The sequence below is a fragment of the Botryllus schlosseri genome, chromosome 2, assembly GCF_051294905.1.
Source record: "Botryllus schlosseri isolate E-star chromosome 2, Bs_hap1, whole genome shotgun sequence".
Classification (NCBI taxonomy): domain Eukaryota; kingdom Metazoa; phylum Chordata; class Ascidiacea; order Stolidobranchia; family Styelidae; genus Botryllus; species Botryllus schlosseri.
The window spans coordinates 36,633,021-36,652,736 of NC_137237.1; the positions used below are offsets into that span (position 1 = coordinate 36,633,021).

The following is a 19,716-nucleotide window of genomic DNA, read 5'->3' on the forward strand; positions in this document are numbered from 1 at the left end:
AACATTACTCTTTGAGGAAAAAGGTTCCCGACCCCTCTACATACATACTTTGGTCACAGTAGCCTTTGGAACACAGTCTGTGAACATCCACAGCAGATACCTTTGCGATGCATTTGTTGTTGTCTCGTAACAATGTAGGGTCGGCCGATCCGTGCCATTGAGTGATTATATACTGAGCACCGAAATTAATGTCATCTTTCCCGATGTATATCTCATATTCGTATACGTGCAGGTGGTCAAGCGGTAAGTGGGAAATGGGACACATGGTCTTCACAAGTATTTCTGTATTCAAAATGAAGTGTAATGATGTAAGCCAGTATTGAGATATAAGTTTTCATTGCAGTTGTTTTGTTGGGGAAGGGTGAATAATACACTAATACTACGCACCAGGGATAAATATATCTAATATTGGTTCTCATTCTAGGGAAATGGCACCATTTTTCTTCAGCGCCCCCATTACCGCGCCAATGTGCCCAGCGCCCCCCCCCCCCCATATCAACCCCCGAGTGTTTCCGCCACCTTCAAATTTCAAATCGCCCCTTGTCGGCGCTGGAGACAAGGTTGAAAAGAACTGGTTTAGAATTTGACGTGTACAAATATCTGATGTTTATTTTGTTAAATCGAGGCAAGGGCAGTATAATGTCAATACTCGAAGAAGGTGACTCTCATTAGTCGACTCGAATTATCCGAGTACCCGAATGATTGTGACCAGCATTAGCAGACAATACCCGTTATTTTCGGAGGAGGTGCATCCGTATCTGTAGACAATTCCGTTGTTCCCTCCCTGTACCATGTTGAATACAAACTTACCAAATTCGTTCGGTACCTCCCCGTACTTCTTGATCACTTCCTCCTCCTCATTGTAACAAGTGGTAAGTTCCAATCTGGATTTTCCACCCACGTTATTTGGTACGAATGAAAACCTAGGTAGTAAAACATGGAGTTACAGAAAAATTGCAGGAATCGAACTCATATTTAAACCTGGAGATTGAGCTTATACGGTTTCGTACTGCAAGACCTTAAACGAGTCTACGATTTGGACGCTCTCAGTAACCTACTGCAAAATAGACATCTGAAACGATTCTCCCATTTGCTCTCCAAATGGAAGGCATACCAGTCAAATGGACAGAAAAGGTTCAGTGAAGACAAAATTCCTCCAGAATCCAGACACACATCAAACCTGTTAACTTCTATATTTTAACTGCCGACAACACTGTAAAACTATTCGTGTAAGAAAAATGAGGTGCATTGGACTTTTTGTCCGATTCGGAAGAATGGATATATTTGTAATTTCGACATGTATCCCTCAGAATGACAAACATGCCAACGAAATAATATCTACTTAACTGAATCCAAAGGACAAAATTTAGTAAATTGTGGAATACTGCGCAGTAAATAGGTGCAGTCTAAAACACGACCACTTGAAGAACTAGTGCAGGTAGACAAATTCTACTTGAGTACACCTAGCAAGCGAAATTATTTTGTCATTGACCACCATATCACACCGTTCAAAATATTTAAATTTGTTGTCTGCTACGGTTACACTCATCATGTTGTGTTTTGTGTTGCCAACAACTAACAGTTTAAATGAGAGAAATGCGATGCATTATCGATCATGTAGAATTTGAAGCACTGTGATTTAATCCTATCCGTGTCGTCACGATGTGAATGGTAGACGTTCGGTTGCTGACAGGGCTTTGCAGCTGGAGCCGGAGCAATGAGCCGGAGCCCCGGAGCTGTGCATTTTCAACGGAGCCGGAGCTGGATCCGGAGATCTAAATAAAATTCTGATGGAGCCGGAGCTGAAGCCGGTTATTTAAAAAGTAGCTCCGGCTCCGATCAATTTTATAAAATGCTATGCTAATAACTTCGGCTGAATTCACAAAATTTTACGGTAATCGCTCAAAAAATTAAGAATTGTTGGCTCGTTGGCGCCACCTTTTTTAAACTAAGCATGTTCAAATTGTTCAATGTTCATACATAACGCGCAAAACCTGGGTATGCGAGATATGTAGTACATTACTATATACTGGGACGTGGTTACTCGTCATACCCGCAATTTCGTCATCAGCACAACACTGATGGCCAATAGGGCGGTTCGAAAATATTGATCACTTTGTATTTCACAAAATGGGACTGGTGCTTATGTCAGCTGAGCAAACTAAGTAATGAGTAATTAGCCAGTGGTTCGCAAAGTGTGGTACGAGTACCTACGGTGGTACACGAGAGCTTGTCAAGTGGTACGCAAAGAGTGCCGTGAGTAATGTCGTATCTCAGATTGACGAGCTTCTGCATAAGAAACAGATGCAATTATCTCATTATCTCTTGTTATCCGTTGGTGTTGCCGTAAAGTACTAACAGGAATAACCAAAAAACACCGGTACATTCAAGTAAAATAAGTGATTCAGGTGGTACGACCTGTAGTGAAGAACAAGTTAGTGGTACGCCATGTGGTAAAAAAAAAACTAATTATTGGTACGCGACGGGAAAAATTTTGAGAAACACTGCATTAGACGAAGCGACGCCAGAGGCTAAACGTGACCTTGCTACACTTGCACATGTCGATTTGGAGGCGCGCACGCAGATATACTGTACTCCGTCTATACTCTCGGAATTAGGCGAGCAATATGCCCGTTTTTTGGTGATAGCTTTATAATCATACGTTGAAATTTAACAGTGTGATAGTGTGTGCCTGCGAATTGGAATTCAATCTTGCGCATGATCGTGTATTGCTGTAAGGATCTGCGAACGTAATTAGAGAAACGCATCCCAGAACGCGAATTAGTAGAAAACGAATTTCTACTGATATGGCTGCGACATGGGCAATTAAACAATCCCACAATTTCAAGATTTCAGTCAACTGTATGGCTTGATATAGCAAGTGCAGCGCCGGTAATAAAACGTCGCATTCGTGTTTTGGGATGCGGTACGCAGCAATGCCCTGGCGTGAGTTCTCATGCGGGTATGACGTTTTCGACAGTCAACATGGAGTAATTATGACGTCACAGAACTGTGCCACAAAATAACGGGTCGGCTCGACGGCCCCCGGCGCAACGGTAGTTATTGACTACATGACTGAACCATTCGATAGTTTACCGAGGTTAAGCTGGAGCCGGAGCAGCGGTATCAATGAGCTCCGGAGCTTGGAGCCGGAGCCAATTCATCATAGAAGAGAGCTGCGGAGCCGGAGCTGGAGCAGTTTAAAATTTGTGCCAGCTTCAAAGCCCTGGTTACTGAGCGTATTGGTGATATCTGTGCACTTATACAGAGATTAAACAAAGCTGGACATCTCACCTATAAACGTTGGAGCCTCGACCGCTCCGTTCTTTCGCAGTGCCAAGTTCGCTGTTTGTCCCATTGATACCATAAGATACGATTGCGAATTGTTCATCGAAGATATGTTCTGCGCAGATAACTGATACATTGATGTAACTCTAACCCATATAGTTGTAACAGTATTTTGTTATTCGATCGCATGTGGTGAATAAACATATAAAATCGTGTAATCAAAGCAGTTATCGATGCTACTCAAGTATAATCTGGAGCAGGGGTGGGCAGTTATTTTTCCCCGCGGGCCAAATGAAGTAGAAAATACATTGGCGGGCCGAGTCAACATTTTAAACTACATTCTGTGGTGTAGTAATTGTATTTCTAAATTGAAAGCAGTGAATAACATTGTAAATACATGGCGCTCAGTGGATGTATTGAAATTAGGCAGCGAGAAAGTGACGGTTAATTAACAAAAACAATATTTATTCGTCGTCATAATTCAAAACGATGGTAGGCATGATACATTTTAAATTCTTTTGTTAACCCGGAGACGCGTTTTTGAGATAGGCCTACTATACAAAGCTTTTCTTGGTCGCCTTTCTTTTTTTTTTGACATCGTTTCATCACGAGCACTGATTGACTTGTTTTAGGAATTAGGGATTTGGAAACGTGTCGCGTAGCAATTCGAAGCACGGATTGTGTAAATGTGTCACTGGCAACAAAGAAGGCTTGAACGACACTATGTAAACAGTGACTTTTCGCGTCTTCAATTGTTACGACGCACTTCGCTACATTGGCTTTATTTTGACTCTCTATTACTCGTATGACGTACGTAGGCTACGTGGTCGACGCAAATAAATAGACAGACTAAATAGTGAACGAATGTCCGGTTCAGTTGATGCAGCCTACGATTCTAGTTCACGGATTTACATTCCAAAGTAGGTTTTATGTACTGAATTCCTGGCAACTTTGCGCGAGCCACTGAAAATCGCGTCGCGGGCCACTCAAAACGGCGTTGCGGGCCGCATTTGGCCCGCGGGCCGCACTTTGCCCAGGTCTGATCTGGAGTACGGATATCGGAGATGCGCTAACACTACTGGAAGTAGAAGTATATCGAAAGGTTCCGAGTGAAATCGAGTGCGTTGATATTATTGGAAAATTATCTTGGGGCAAGGCGTGGTGAACGTTTGCTACTCGATCGCCAGTGGAAACTCTAAAATTAAAAGCATGTACTTCTCGACTAAGACAGAATGAACAAAGAAGCAACAATTGTATAAGGTGCAGTGTCGCCCTTTTATTTGCGATGAGGGAACTATATACAGAGGTGGTCAAAGTAGTCAAGAAAGCTACTCAAGTAGAAGTAGAAGTAGCGACGAAAAAATCTACTCAAGTACAAGTAGAAGTACTTCTTTCATGAGCAACCTAAAACTACTTGAAGTAGAAGTAGAATTGACTGACTCTAGAAGTACTCAAGTAAGTAAGTAGTTGTGAAAACGATCCTGATTGGATGGATTATAAAAAGGTGCAAATTGAGCTATGTGATAGGTGACGAGCTTGATTGATATTGATGCATACCAGCAGGTATCCACTTTTCTATAGCATAAGCATTCGTCCACATCATGGGATGAAAATGATAGTATGGATAAGGAAATGCGATACTAATCCTCTGTTTTCTCGAACAACACGTTTTGGAAAATAGCATGGTATGGCGTCATCCCCCATATTATAAGGCCCGTAGTTTAGTCGAAGAGCAATATGGAGAAGTTGTATAGGATACAGTGTAAACACTTTGTGCGATTAGTAAACGTTAATAAAAGATATGGTGGACCGTAAAATAGCCATATTGTGTAGCTTTATTTCCAGAAATTTAAGGCATTACGGCACTTACTTTTATACTTCAACATGTATGTTATTCGGATAACAGAACTGATATTAATTATAACTCAAAGTATATGATACTGGGAATTTAAAGTGAAATATAAATACTACTTCTAAAAGCAGAATATGTATTTCATGTTTTTAGTCAAGAAAGTTTCAAAGGTGGTATGCTAAAACAGCTCTAAAATTAAAAAAAAAAAACAAAGTTCACTCTTCCAGATTAGGACACGCCATGGACATATATGCTAGATTACGATATGACAAGAAAATGCTAGATTGCGAAACATCAGCTTCAAAGGTTATGATGAGCCATACGTACTGTGATGAATTATTTCATATGGGTGAAGGGCGACAGTGTGGTGTGAACGGAACCACGCCAACCTTCCACCTAAGTTATATTCACCGATACTTTCGTGAAATCATACTGCATGGTCACTCCGTATTTACTGGTCGCGAAGCGCGACGAACATTCTGTGCTTTACTAAACGTTTATGAAAATTAAATGGTAATACTCCTTGAAAACAGCCCCGAAATTCATCAGGCTATCTTCCTGATTGGAAGATTTAACTACTTCTACTTGACAAACTGAAAATAGCGAAAAGTAAGTAAGTAGATCACAAAATATTAACAAGTAGAAGTAGAAGTAGCGAAAATCAGATCTACTTGAGTGAGTACCAGAAGTAGAGGAAAACTACTTGAGTACTTCGAAAAAGTAGAAGTACTTCGTTACTGACCACCTCTGACTATATATCGGACATACTTGTTAGATTTTGTTTCTTATATCCACATCCAGGAATGACGTTTTAATTGACAGATTTAGACATCTAGCATACTTCGTTTCGCAAACTGTTGAAATAGAAATGTTAACATGAAATAAAGAAAACTCCAGACGAGCAAGTATAGGCTATAGAGAAAACTTAATTGAGCATCAGTTGATCACTCCATACCTAATTTATAGTAGCCAATTTGTTGCACATCTGAAAAAAATACTTATAAGTATTATTATCTTTTTTTTTGTACAACAATTTTTAGTTGGTTTGTGCGAATGAAATTTATGTTCCAAAAAAAGTGCGAATTGAGCTCAAAAAGGTTGAAAAGCACTGCTCTGTAGCAGTGTTTCCCCAAACTTTTTGAACGAATAAAGTGCCAGCGTCCCCCGACCCCCTTGCCACGCCTAAATCATAAAACGAAAATTTTTCTGCGTTTATTACAGCTAATCATGAGACATATGAAGCTGGAATATTATTATCATCATCCTCGTCATATTGGGATGAGTTTTGATAAGAGCAATTTCATTCTAAAATTTCCAGTCTCTATGTACCGTAGGCCTACTGTCAATAATTTTGTGGGATTTTCAACCGATGGTATCTGCTGTGATTCAGAAATTTTGTCATGCTCTGGAAACACGTTCTATCAAATATGAGTGGGGAAGGGCAACGACGAAAAAGTCAACTCGACTTCAGTCAGAGTATTTCAATTTTAGTTAATTGTGCATCAAGAACGATCGACTGGATATATTGAACTTTGAGTTGAACTCAAAATTGTTCTACACTCAATGTAATCAGCTCGCATCAATCATTTCATGCTTGGAAACTTTACACAATGAATTGATTATCCTGTAAGGAATTTCTAATTTGAATATATCTTGTAATCAAATCGCCATATCCTCGTGGAGTGTTCTAAAATTAAGTTTTGTACCCCAAATGGCTTGTTCTAAGATGATTGATTAATTTTCTCCATCAAAATCGGGTAGCCTTACTCCAGCTGGACCGGTAGCTCATGCAAGCTTGAGAATTGGAACAGTTCACGAGTCTCAGAATTTCGGTGAAATATCACGGTCTTATCACTGAATCCAGACAGTGCCATTTCAGCTTTATCAGGTTTCATCATTACTAAGAACTGATATATTCTACTCATAAATTTTGCAAAATATGCCCATCAAGTAGAAGCGATATCGTTTCTAGCAACCAGAACGTCGTGTCGCAGCACAGTGGAAAATCCACGATAGGTTAAAAAATTGAAATAGAGAATAAACTCACGCAATACAGTTTCTCTTAAAAATCCATCACACCTTGCAGTGAGCAATAACTGCTCAAATACTTCGTAGTTTTCACAGCACACTATGAATCACGCTTTCTAGGGATTCCACCGACTGCTAATTAGTCCATTGATGGCAGGATCAACATTGTTATGTAGCAATGGAGTTTTCCTGTACAGCTGATTAAATAGACGGACGACCTTGAATTGTCTTGACTGGATCGATTTTTCATTTTTACTGGTGCTTTTTTCGTCAATCGTTTCAACACTACGCAGCAGTTGCCTTCTAAACCTACACCGCCCCATTTGCTCTCCCAGCACCCCCTACCACCCAATTTTATAGCGAGCCCCCCCCCCCCCATTTGATGGTCAGCACCACCTTCACGCTCGCGAATGCCCCCAGGGGGCGCTGGCACCAACTTTCGGAACCACTGCTCTATAGAGTATAGTGCCCTTTCGCAATGGAGAGTAGCAGCATTTGTGAATTCTACTTCCATACGCCAATGTGGGGCCGGTTCAAGTCCGACCGAGGTATAGACTCCAGTATTCCTCCAAAATGTTGGAGGTTTATCTATCTATCCTCGACCTCCGATTCGTAAGCAGTGTCTTGAAGGCTATTGCACAATAAAGCGGACCGTGCGATAAGTTGGAATCATAAAATAGGATTATTGGCATGGTGCAAGCAGGGATATCTAGATATCCCTGGGTGCAAATGACCAGAGATGTCGAAACACTAAGGCTGTTCATCTGTTTTGTTACTTGACCACGTCGAATTACTAATAGGAATATCCTTACCTGTGGACACAGGCGACTTCGAAGGCACGGAGTATAAGCGACGCGGAATGATTTTCCATCGTAATTTATCCAATCGTGACTTCGACCAAACTGCAACGGAAGCGAGTAATTCAGTCAACTTTAGTAGTCAATTGATACCATTATTCGGATTAAGGCGCCGAATTTTTCCATATATTTTTCTGCTTTTATTATTTTTCGGAAGAGACTCATACCGTGATGAGATTCGACGACTACGAAAATAAAACCTTAGATAATGTCATAGATGTGATATGTATGCGCAGATTTAGCAAAATATGACTTTCATAGGCAGTTCGCGATTTTTGAAACAAATGCCCAAACTTGGATAAGCTCTATATGACATTGCAATAATTGATATTAATCAGTGTTGGGATGACTCGAGTCAGGCTCGAGTCAAATTTTTTGCATGACTTGACTTGACTCGAGTCATTTTGCAAAAGTGACTTGACTTGACTCGGCGTGCGTCTCAAAAATGCGGATTGACTCGTGACTCGGAGCTAAATTTACGAGTCAATTTCAAGTTATCAAGTAATCGCTGTCGATAAAAATCGCTGTACTTTACAAATGTTCGGATTGTTCTCGATGCGCTGGTGTGACTTGTGAGAGCGACAAATCTCCTTCATTCAATGATTTTGCGTTTTACTGCGCCTTCATTGTTTTATCACAAATTATTGACCGCTTACAGCGTACGTTGTCGCAGTAGTAAAGTAATATAATAGCAAGGCATCTATCTCTGTTCTCTAGACTGGTCATTAGTATGCTCGGTTAGTCATTAATCACCCTAATCAAATATCTTGTATGATCTAAATCGAATTCGAATATAGTTTACAAGTTTATATTACTAGTCAAGCATTGGCACAGGCTTAAATCCCATGGATAAGTAGTTGGGTATGCATCACATCAATTCGTTGCCCCTATCTGAGGTTTCGTATTCTATTCTCTATTTTTGGCGAATTAATAAAGACTGAGGTTATGCAACAGTTACGTAATTTAGTAGTACTACGCATTCGTGACCTGTACACCGCCATTTTGCATTTAACTCTATATTCATCCCTCGATTTAAAATGAATTACTTGACTTGACTCGAGACACCTCCAAAATCGAGTAACTTGACTTGACTCCAGTCACTTTCAAAAATCTATTGACTTGACTTGACTCGAGACGACTTGTGGCTCGAAGGTAGTGACTTGATCCCAACACCGATAACAATGTCGGCAAGTCGTGTTCATGTAGTTAGATAATATGAAAAAGATTTCGATGCGTAATATCGAAAAATGGGTGATATTATTTGATATATATTTTCTATTCAAGTCTTTTTCTGCTGCAAGCACTATAAAGTTGGATGTTGACCTACTTATGCCACGCATTTGAAAAAACTCCTAGATTTGAACTTAAACACAATTCCAACTGACGGGGTGTAGTCTCCTCCTTTCCGTCTGCAATCGTAGAATCGTAAGCGATGGCACCATATCCTGATCCTGAGGTCTCTGTCAAGTACGGACACACACTAAGTGACATTTAACCGAACTCATTATAGAACACGCATCCGCTGGACCGATGTCAGTTTTATTGCGAATGAGATCGGGTTACGAATAGAAAAACAACTCAAATATATCCGAGGCAATTCCTCGTGGTTGGAGAAACGAAAGTGACTCATTCTTCGTGAATCATAAGGCTCGTTACCATACTTTTACAAGAATGCAACTTATCTACAATTTTTATCACAACACAAGTCGTATAATATAATTTTCGTATTGAATTGACTTGTGCAGGACTCGAACAACTTATATGATTCGAGACTTGAGCGGCCAGGACGGGCATTTCATTACAACCTCGAAGAAGAGTAAAGTTACAACATTATAATTACAATAATTATTGGTATTTCGTATGTAATTAATGGTATTTAAAAAACCCGACCAGAAGCAGTTGAGAGTGAGTAAAATTAGAGTATTACGAATGTGGAGTGTTCGATATTAGCCAAGCCTCCATGTAAAAGGCGAGCTGAACATTACTTGATCTCGAAGAATAAAAGTGAACGAACACAGTGACTTGGACTCTGACTAGAGTGTCAATACTATGACTGGAACTCGAGTTTTAACACAATGACCCGGACTTGCCCTGCGCCTTCCTAATAGGACTTGGACATTACTCGGTAGTAAATGAAAAGGTTTCGACATGACTCGAGTCAAAACTATATGAGTGAGATTGACTTGTGATTTGGCTACAACCCTGGAGATAGTACGATGTATAGGCAGCTGATAACAAAAACGTTTAGGCGTTACCTTATGTAATTCTGTAAAATATATTTCTGCACCGATTCCATGTTAAACAATAGATTTTCGTCGCTTGCCTTTCGTCCTGAGCCCTCATCCATTTTTGCGAACACTCACCAAACGTGGGTTCACGAATATAAAACTATATCCCACCAATATCCGGCGAAGTTTCAATTACCAGTATGAACAACTGAGATAATAAATCACTATATTCTTGGCAGGTCGCCTAAAAATACGTGCGTGCTGCAGTCTACCCAGATTTTAGATAGGAAATTATTAATTTCTATACCTATCCATCAACTTTAGAGCTCACGAAATAATGCAACAACAAACTCAAAGCCAACACAGCAGTAACGAAATATTCCTTGGGCCATAAGTCGATGACGATCAAAAGTTTGTTTGCATGACACTTTGACTCCGCCAACACAGATTTCATTCAATATTTCGAGCATAGGTATGATTTCGACCACGGAATGCTGCGGATTGCGACGGTTAAAAGCGCTTCTTTAGACAAAATTAATCAGTACTTAGCCATAAATGAACTAAACTTTATTGTGCTAGCGGAGATTGCAACTGGGAAATGCACCAATTACCGGTCATACAGCTTATGTATCACAAGGGCGTTAAACCCGACATGAACTACCTTCCCCTTTGAGGCATAGTATTTCGATTTGCCATTCGAATGTTCGGCTACTGAAATTAAAGTTCATCAAAATATCTGAATAATACGCTTCATCAAAAGCGATATGTATAAAGCAAGAGATTATTATGCAAGACCAAAAGATCCGTGTTGTAAATATCAACATAGGAAGTTAAGGGGACTAGCAACCCAAAAAATCAAAGTTTTTGATTATTTTTTGTGGTAAGAAATATTGACATTGTATCTCTGATGTCACCTTATGGCCATTTTTCACCCAAACAATAACTAAAAACTGCAAAATTTCTATTTTATTTTCCTTCGATGATTGTGGGGGGGGGGGTGTTTTTTTTCAAGCTCCAACCAAAAGATCGCATGTTTCGTCCGATGACACTATAAAATATATGGTTTGACAGTTATAAAATATATCTATCTATATTATCTCCGGGTACAAATTTGTTAGATTGTTGTCAGTTGGCATTCTAGCATTCTGGCACTCATTCTTATCATAACATCGGTAACACTTATTCATTGACTTTTTACGTTTCAAGTGTTTGATAGTCGTTTTATCAATTGTAAAATTTTGTTACGTTGCATCACGGCAAACCAAAACTTTGTGTGAAATATGTGTCGTAAATGCGTCACTCAAGGTTTTTTGAAAAGCTGAGATTCAGACTTGTGCTATGCTAAAAGTTTTTAGTCATAGGTCTACCATGTCAAGAGGTACAGAACGTCACAGCAAACTTACAGCAAATATATGACAAAATTTGCGATTTTTTTGAATTTTTGAATTTCGAAATGAAATTTCTCCGAGGTGGGTTGCATGTAATCCTTCAAATTTTAGCATAGCACAGTACTGTCCTAGTACTTCCTAAAGAAGACGTTAGATCGGAAAAAGGGCTTCACAATATCGAGATTTTGCATTCCCCGTGTCGGTGCATTTTCTGTCCTTGAAATACTAAAAAATCCACAATCTGCAAGGTAGAACGAAAATTGTTGGTTTTTTGTTTATAGCATAGCGACATCCAGCAACTGTGAAAATTTCATGGTGATGGGGGTAGCCATCCGAAATTTAGGTTTTTTGGTTGCCAGTCCCCTTAAATGCAATATTGCTCTTTTTTCTGTCTTTATGATATTTGTTTGCATAATATTAACAATTTATATCGAAGTGCTCATCATGTTTACAATTCCCCATCTATTACCTCCATCTCCTGAAAATTCCCTCCTCGAGTCGCCAATTCCTTCAGTCACTGAAAATAAAGACACGAAAATTCGAGTCAATTTCAAGGTGGCTCTGGGTGTGTGGCTGTATTATGATAGTATCAATTGGAATAGTTCCGCGAAACTCAGAGCAGTTTGTGAAATTACCAGCGTGGCCTCACGTGACGTCAGAGCTTCGTGTTCACGTTCCCATTCACACCAAACCTTTTATTGAAGTTCGTGTTTACACGATCCGGAACTATCTAGGGGTTCGCACCATCCCTATATATACATGCCACATTTCCTGAGTGGAGACTGGCTGTGATGATAGGTATTCATTTTCAAACGATCATGACTCTTCCGGGTCTCTCACATTGATTTGCCGGGCCATATTTGGCCTAGGGGCCACAGTGTATACATTTCTTCAGTGCCCGATTACATATGGGAAGTACTGATTTTATCGATCAATTATGGTGAGTTTACTTTACTTAGCACAGTAAAACAAGAATCAATGCATTAGCATTTAGCGTAGGCCACTCACATATAATATCGCAAATCTTTCCTTTATAGCCATAATCGCAAATGCAAGTCTTATTGATACTTGGGATTCCGTAGATGCAAGCATTAGCCACCCCACTGCCAGATTCCTCGCTTCTACGTGAAGGGTACACGGCAGAGGTCGATGCATCCTGTGGCAGTGATCGAACAATTTCTGTAGAAATAGTCTCTGATCAATCCCACTGATGAAAAAAGTAGTTGAATTTGATGTAGGGCCTATTTCGCTATTTGTATTCACTTTGATACAAACGCACAATTAATATTTTCTTAACTCTATACAACAGTAATAATAAAAAGAGACCATCCATTTTATTCGCTTTCTGAATTCAATAAAAATCTCACACATATCTCACTATTCATATGCGTAGGCTACTTGAGATACAATACGCCCATACCAAAATCACATAGCTTTCCAGTATATCCCGGCCGGCAAATACAATCCCCTGTCTGTCCAATTAATCCATTTTCACAATAATTCTCTGCATAACTGGGGATGGTCAGAGTGACTGCGTACCGAAACTGTAACGGAACACGATGATATAACATATACTGGCAGTCGCAGTAGAGCACAGTGACCATGCAGAAAAATCGGTAAGTTCGCACTGGGACCGCAATGCATGAGATTAGTCTTCAGCTGGTATAGGTTCTAAAGTTGTAAGACCAATAATAATTGATGAAATAGTATCCACGTTCTAGGGAAAAATTTCAATAGAATTTCACAGGATGTTATTCGGTTACACTCTTTAGAAGCCATATCCACAGATACACTGCTACGTAACATTGACTTCGGCCGGTCATGGTTCCTGGTTAGGTATTAGATTAATTCCCTCGACAAGACATCTAAAGGTAATTTGTGTCACAGCAGTCGCCTTACCGACAAAACAAATACTGAAAAATAGCAAATTTCACCTAATCGTGACTAGTCCTTAATAGGCCTGCTGCACTACCTTGGTTATTATAGCGGATTGGGGTTACCATTACCATAGTTCTACTTTAAGAGGATTTATCCTCTTTTTTTTCAGGAAAATGAAAATGTCCTCCGAGGACGCCTAAATGTCCTCCTTTTTGGGGATTCGTCCTCCTTTACAGCTTTTACAGCTAGCATAAAGGACAGGTTCAACTGAATATCGGCGCGGGACACGAGTGGCGCAGTGCGTAAAACCACCGCGCTACGACACCAGCGGTGGTTGGTCCGAACCCATGTTTGGGCTAGTTTCTATGAGTTGGAGGTTTATCTGGGCTCCTCATCGCCGATCCCGCTGTACAAATGCATTGAAAGGCCCAGAAACGCTTTAAAAAGTCGGCAGCCGAGACACGAAGATGAACGCACCCAAGAGAAAATGTCTGAAGAGTGAATGCGCGTGACTGAAAGTCGTCCAATGAAAAAGAATGCGAAAAAGTGAAAGGTACTGCTCTAAATGAATTCGAAGATACTGAACTGTACGAAATCAATGACACTAAACCAGAGGTGGGCAATTATTTTCCTCCGCGGGCCACATGAGAAGTAGAAAATACGTTGGCGGGCCGAATGAAAAATGTTAGCTATATTTTCCAGCTTATTTTAATTTAATTTCTAAATGATATTGTTAATACATGCTGCTCAGTAAATGTGTGAAAAAGTGACGGTAATTATTATATAAAAATATCTATTTGCCGTCATGATTCGAAACAATGGTAGGCCAAACATTATACATTTTACCTCTCTTTTAACCCCTATCCCCGTTCTTCTATATTAGGACTCCAAAACACTGGTTCTCGAACTTTTTTAGGCACTCCTCCCTTTATGATAGTGACAAATTTCGCGCCCCCTTATCATGATATCACAAATTGTGAAAAAGTGCTAGCAATCTTAACGAATAGTTTGATGGCATGGTTGGTTATGGCTGTTGATGAGATAATTCGGAAATATCAAAGTCGGTTAATATACAGAGCCATACCTATCATCTAAAAGCGGGGGAGTTAATCGCGCGAAGCGCGAAAAAAATATTCATTCAACTTCGGTTTCGCGCCCACCTTCTGATGCTTGTTCGAGAATCCCTCCAATTAAATGTAGCCTATATGTAATAGTACAAAGCTCATTTATTTAGTCGCTGTCTTCCGACCAGTGTGCGTTGATGCTGAGCGAAGCTTGCAGTTTCTCTGAAATTCACCCTCCCTTGACAGAGTGTTTCGTGTTTTCGTCATAAGACCGAATTCAATTAAAATCCTTAATCTCGGCGACATGCTCAGCGAAAACTATAAGGACGGGTTTGCCCCTGACACCAGTATGCAAATGTTTAGTGCTTTAAAGTATAAAACTTTCTTCGAATTTCAGTTTTCGGTTTTCTTTTTTTGGCATGCCCGTTCATCCGTTATGGGTGAAAGATATGATTAGTCATATATAGTAATCGCCAGCACTGATTGACTTATTGTTTTACGAATTAAGGGTTTGGAAATGTATCACTAACAATTTGAAACACATACCGTATTGTGCGTAATGTAACAATGACAACAAAGAATATTTGAGCTAAACTATATGGAAAGAGTAATTTCTTGTTATTTTAATTGCCACTCATACTTTGCCACATTGCCTTTATTTTGAATCTGGATTATGTAAGCGAGGTACATAGGCAGCGTAATCGTGCATATTAATGGGCAGGCTTCAAAGTACACGAATTTTCTGTTCAGTTGATACAGCCTATGGTTTTAGTCATTCAAAGCGTATATTTCACGTTTTAAAGTCCAAGCAAGCTTTCGCGGGCCGCACAGAATAGCTTCGCGGGCCGCATTTGGCCCGCGGGCCGCACTTTGCCCAGGTCTGCACTAAACTGTACAAATATCTATGTCGTGATGCACATCAGCCTAAAAGGCTACAAGTGTCACTGTAATACCTTGAATTATAATAATATGAACTGAAAATCAGCATAAATGACTTAGAATAGCTAATACGGACGTTCGAGCGCGCCATTCTGGAGTCGACTGAAAGTGAAAAGTGACGACCTTTTTTAGTCAACATCACAAAATCATAGTAAAAAATGGGTAAATCGGTAGTGGAGTAAAAGTGGTGACCTTTTTTTTATTAGTCAACTCAACAAATTATCCAGTAAATATTGCACAATCGACTGTTTTAAGTTTCGATTAACTAACTTTCATGATTTGGTGAAAGTGTCCTCCTTTCCCTATTCCAAAATATGGTAACGCTATTATAGCGGCTCGCAGGCTGCTCATAACATATATCTGGACTTAACTTCATTCCAAGTGTTATACAACTCAACATACATCACTCTATCATAGGTTTCACTATCTATACGCACGTTGCAAACGAACATAACAGTCAGCGTTTGATAGCACCGCACGATACCATAGTACGGGATCTTCGCCGAAGACTTGGGAACCATCAATTTCACCATCAAACCCGACTGCACACAAGAATGACTTTTGACTTACTTCAGACAAAGAGTTAATGCTTCCTATTCCAGGGGGAAAGTTATTTACATCGTATGTGCGTATGATCGCGATACAATAAGAAAGAGCGGAAGAAAGGAAACATCAATCAGGTATATGAATTTGAGTACCAACCGGCCGACATGAAGTAACGAAAACAATTCTTTGAATCAGAGTGGAAGTGATTATCAAAATTCGCCTTACTCGCGTGGAGTTTGTGTTGTTCCAGATCGGTTATGAAGTATTCTTTGACCAACATTGTCCTTGATCTGTTCAATAAATCATGGCAACAAGGAGCGTCATTTGGTTGGAACCTGATCGCAAACAAGTTTTAGTTTAGGAAAATAAAATTTCCTATTTACGGAAAATATAGCTACCTTTATCACGGTCATAATCGACCTCCACAAACTAATTTAGGAAGGAAAGTGGATATTTTATGCTACGATCACGGGTTTTTATTTTTGATATGGCTATAAGGGGGGCGTGAAAATTTTCACTATTATAAAGGGGGCTTGTCTAAAAAAAGTTTGAAGTAGGACAAGCTTTTGTTGCACTTAAATCGTGAAAAATGTTGTGCTTAATTTTAATGAAAGTTTTTTTCAGATTTTTTAGATATATTAGGATATCTGATACTCGAAAAGTTCAAAATTATCAGGTTGAAACGTTAGGATATTTTCCGACTGCTGCTAACGTGTCTTGGCACATATAGTCGACCAAGAGTAAGCTCAGCAGGTATAGAGATGTTGCGAACCAAATGATTGCGCTCGACTTCTGAACGTCGACGATTTTGGGGTTGCGTTTACAAAATGACTAAGGGTGGATTGCACAGATGCCGATTGAAAAGTAATCACCGATTGCCTTAATCGGCGATAATTTAATCAGCGATCAAGGTCACCTGGTGACTCTGTGGTACAGATACGGATTCGCCTGTGAGTTATCTTATCGCGGATTACTGACGCAAATCGACGCAAATGACGTACGTTAGCAATCAGCTGTTTTCGGTCGGTGGCGATATGAACTGTGTCGTCATAAGGGAGAGATGCGCTCTTCATAGATATGAATGTTTAGTCGATGTCATGTGCGTATAGCAGCTAACTAAACTGTTGCTACTGCACAGTGTAAGGTTATGAACGTCAGAACCCGCCAGAACAAACGTTTTGAGGTTATGAAAAGAGGTATTGTAGGAATAGCGTACCAAAATCATCGTCTTATACCGGTATTGCTGTGCCAGAAACTCTACTGCAAATTTCGTATATTGCAGGACATTTATCTCATTACTCAGGGATATCTAGAACTAGATAGATACTTTCAGATATAATTTTATTTTCCGTTTATTGATGCATTAGTCATGATAGCCGCTTCACCAATGTGATTATATACAAATTGAGTTCATACACACACATTTGCATACGATTTTGATTTCTCCAAACCTATGACAATTGGCTCTGCAGGAGTGTAGAAGTAAATTTCAGCCATTGCAAGGATCTAACTGTTGTGCAATGTGACGATGTTATCATATAATAAGTCATATGCATACATGTGCTCAAGTGCTGTAATACATTTATGTTACAATTTGCAATGCAAAGTTATCTGCTGTTACCCATTCGAGTAATCTTGTTTGTTGACAGCCAAACCCCACTTCAGTTTATCAAGAATTTGGTCAACCATAAAATTCAATACAACCTGTTTTATAGAGAGCTACATTAATATAGTGCAATATCGACTGAGAATAACAATGGATCCATACCTCGATGTTCTTGCTACCCTCCAGATGTTAGAGAGCCTAGCAGAAGAGAGAGTGCCAGTAGATTGGTCAAAGACAGAGCAAATCAATCCATTGGAATATACCCTGGAGGTTAGCGACACCGATAACGTGACGGCACAACCGAGCACGACTTCAGCGCAGACAGATTGTTCAAAATCACTTCTCTGGAATGTCTTGAGTATTTCATCTCGTGTTTGAACACAATAACCACACATTCAATTCCTCGTCAATTATTTTTATTACGAGATCCAGTAGCCTATGCTGTAGTCAGAATTGGACAACTAGAAAATCAGCTTTTCAAAATTAGACTATGATGATAATTATGGCTGCATATTTTTACAAATTAGAATAGAATTATAGACACGGTGGTTATTTTTCAATTAAATCAGAATAGGGATTACTGAATATGTGAAAATTTGGAAATTGAATCTGCACAACTCGCTTAGTATTGTAGAGTTCTACTGTAGAATTTTCAGCAAAACCAGAAATTAAGTTAGAAATATATTGCTGGCATGTTGCACTTACTATTCTAATTATATACAGCCAATTAACTAGTTGTCCAAGTCTGGTTTTTGTGCTATTTCGATTCGTTGGTGTATCTTCTCAATTTTGCAGTTCTTTTTCCATTTCCAGTTTCTGGTACTTGATATGCATCTGTAAGTCAAAATATTTCATTCTGATATCATGCTGCTCCTTTGCCATTTCCAGGACGCTTATTTCTGAACACCACATTTTGATCACCAACATTATAGTTAAAATAAGAATTTTTTCATCAACACACCTGGCTCTCTTTTTCGAGACAATTGGCGTTGAGCTTTTTGTGTTCTCTGTTTCATCTTGCATGTCTGAATGTAGTAATGAATAAACTGTGGGTTGCATCACCATCATTGTATGCTAACACTTACCGGTCTGGTGTTCTATCCTGAAGTCTGTCGAGGGAACTGAAGGAAGCGTCACATCACCATCAACAACGAAAGGGCAGCAATTTCATTGGCTGCAAGAAAACTATGGTTAACAACAGTTGTATTGATTCAATAGAGTTCAAATTCAATAGAGCAATGTTAATGTCAATCAAAACAACTCGCAATGTTCTATTTGAAGTATTCGTGTAGCTATGTTAGTACCAACACGATTCATATGGATTTCAAATTAGTACCTCAACTTACCATCGCTGTTGTGACATGAAGAACCAGCCTCTGTGTTCACATCCTCGTCGATGATGAAGGTGCAAACTGAATCTTTGGAATATGCATCTGAATAAACATTTTATTTGAAAATTTTAGTTAGAAATACATTAGAAAAGTTACTTTCAAATTATTTTTTCACGGTTTATCTTAACCTCGCGAAACATATAGGAAGGATGGATGACTAAAATCATGACTTGACTCGAGTTGGAATAGGATGAATGGATTTGACTCGAGTCACTGCTTCAATATGACATACAGTATGAGAAATCCTGACTCGAAGTCAAATCTTCAAGTCAAGTTGCAAGCCTAACAATAATATGGCCAACGATACTGCTCAGGCACCTGCACTGCACAGTAGCAAAGCCAGACTGTTGCAAGTTAAAATTGGATGCAAGTTCCTCTGCATTGGTTGTAACATATTAAAAAAGTTTATGTCCTAAATGCACTCACCATTGTTCGTGTGACTATCGAATACGCAATCGTAGTCATACCGATGTTTCAAACATTCAATTTGAGATGGAATAAGGTCTGAAAAGTGATAATAAATATACCAGTGCTATAAAAATCAATTGCAGATTGATCAAGGAGTGGTTCAGATTAGGAATTTGCCGAGCAGTGTTCCCCATGTGTCGTTTTCGTATAGCTGATGACGTGCAACAGTCTCTGGATATGGTT

The 19,716-nt window shown here is 39.4% G+C and overlaps 1 protein-coding gene and 1 long non-coding RNA gene across 3 annotated transcripts in view; both read right to left on the reverse strand.

Moving 5' to 3' along the window:
* The window catches only part of LOC145434532 (uncharacterized), a 37,019-nt gene extending 20,900 nt beyond the window's left edge, over positions 1-16,119 (reverse strand). For both annotated transcript variants that reach the window (XR_013913444.1, XM_080311879.1), the window contains exons 1-9: positions 15,960-16,119; positions 13,062-13,185; positions 12,650-12,820; positions 12,111-12,158; positions 9,411-9,485; positions 7,981-8,070; positions 3,295-3,403; positions 811-923; positions 49-282 (exon numbers count right to left, since the gene is read on the reverse strand). Coding sequence is in view for 1 of the 2 variants with exons in the window: in XM_080311879.1 (XP_080168005.1) it covers positions 49-282; positions 811-923; positions 3,295-3,403; positions 7,981-8,070; positions 9,411-9,485; positions 12,111-12,158; positions 12,650-12,820; positions 13,062-13,185; positions 15,960-16,055 (1,060 nt within the window). In the remaining variant the exon portion in view is untranslated. The remainder of the gene's footprint in view (positions 1-48; positions 283-810; positions 924-3,294; positions 3,404-7,980; positions 8,071-9,410; positions 9,486-12,110; positions 12,159-12,649; positions 12,821-13,061; positions 13,186-15,959) is intronic.
* A 1,954-nt stretch (positions 16,120-18,073) lies between these two features.
* On the reverse strand, positions 18,074-18,850 carry LOC145434542 (uncharacterized). Its single transcript, XR_013913449.1, has 3 exons — positions 18,760-18,850; positions 18,636-18,699; positions 18,074-18,508 (listed from the first exon to the last, which is right to left on the reverse strand). It is a non-coding gene; the product is annotated as an uncharacterized LOC145434542 (long non-coding RNA).
* Positions 18,851-19,716: the final 866 nt, after the last annotated feature.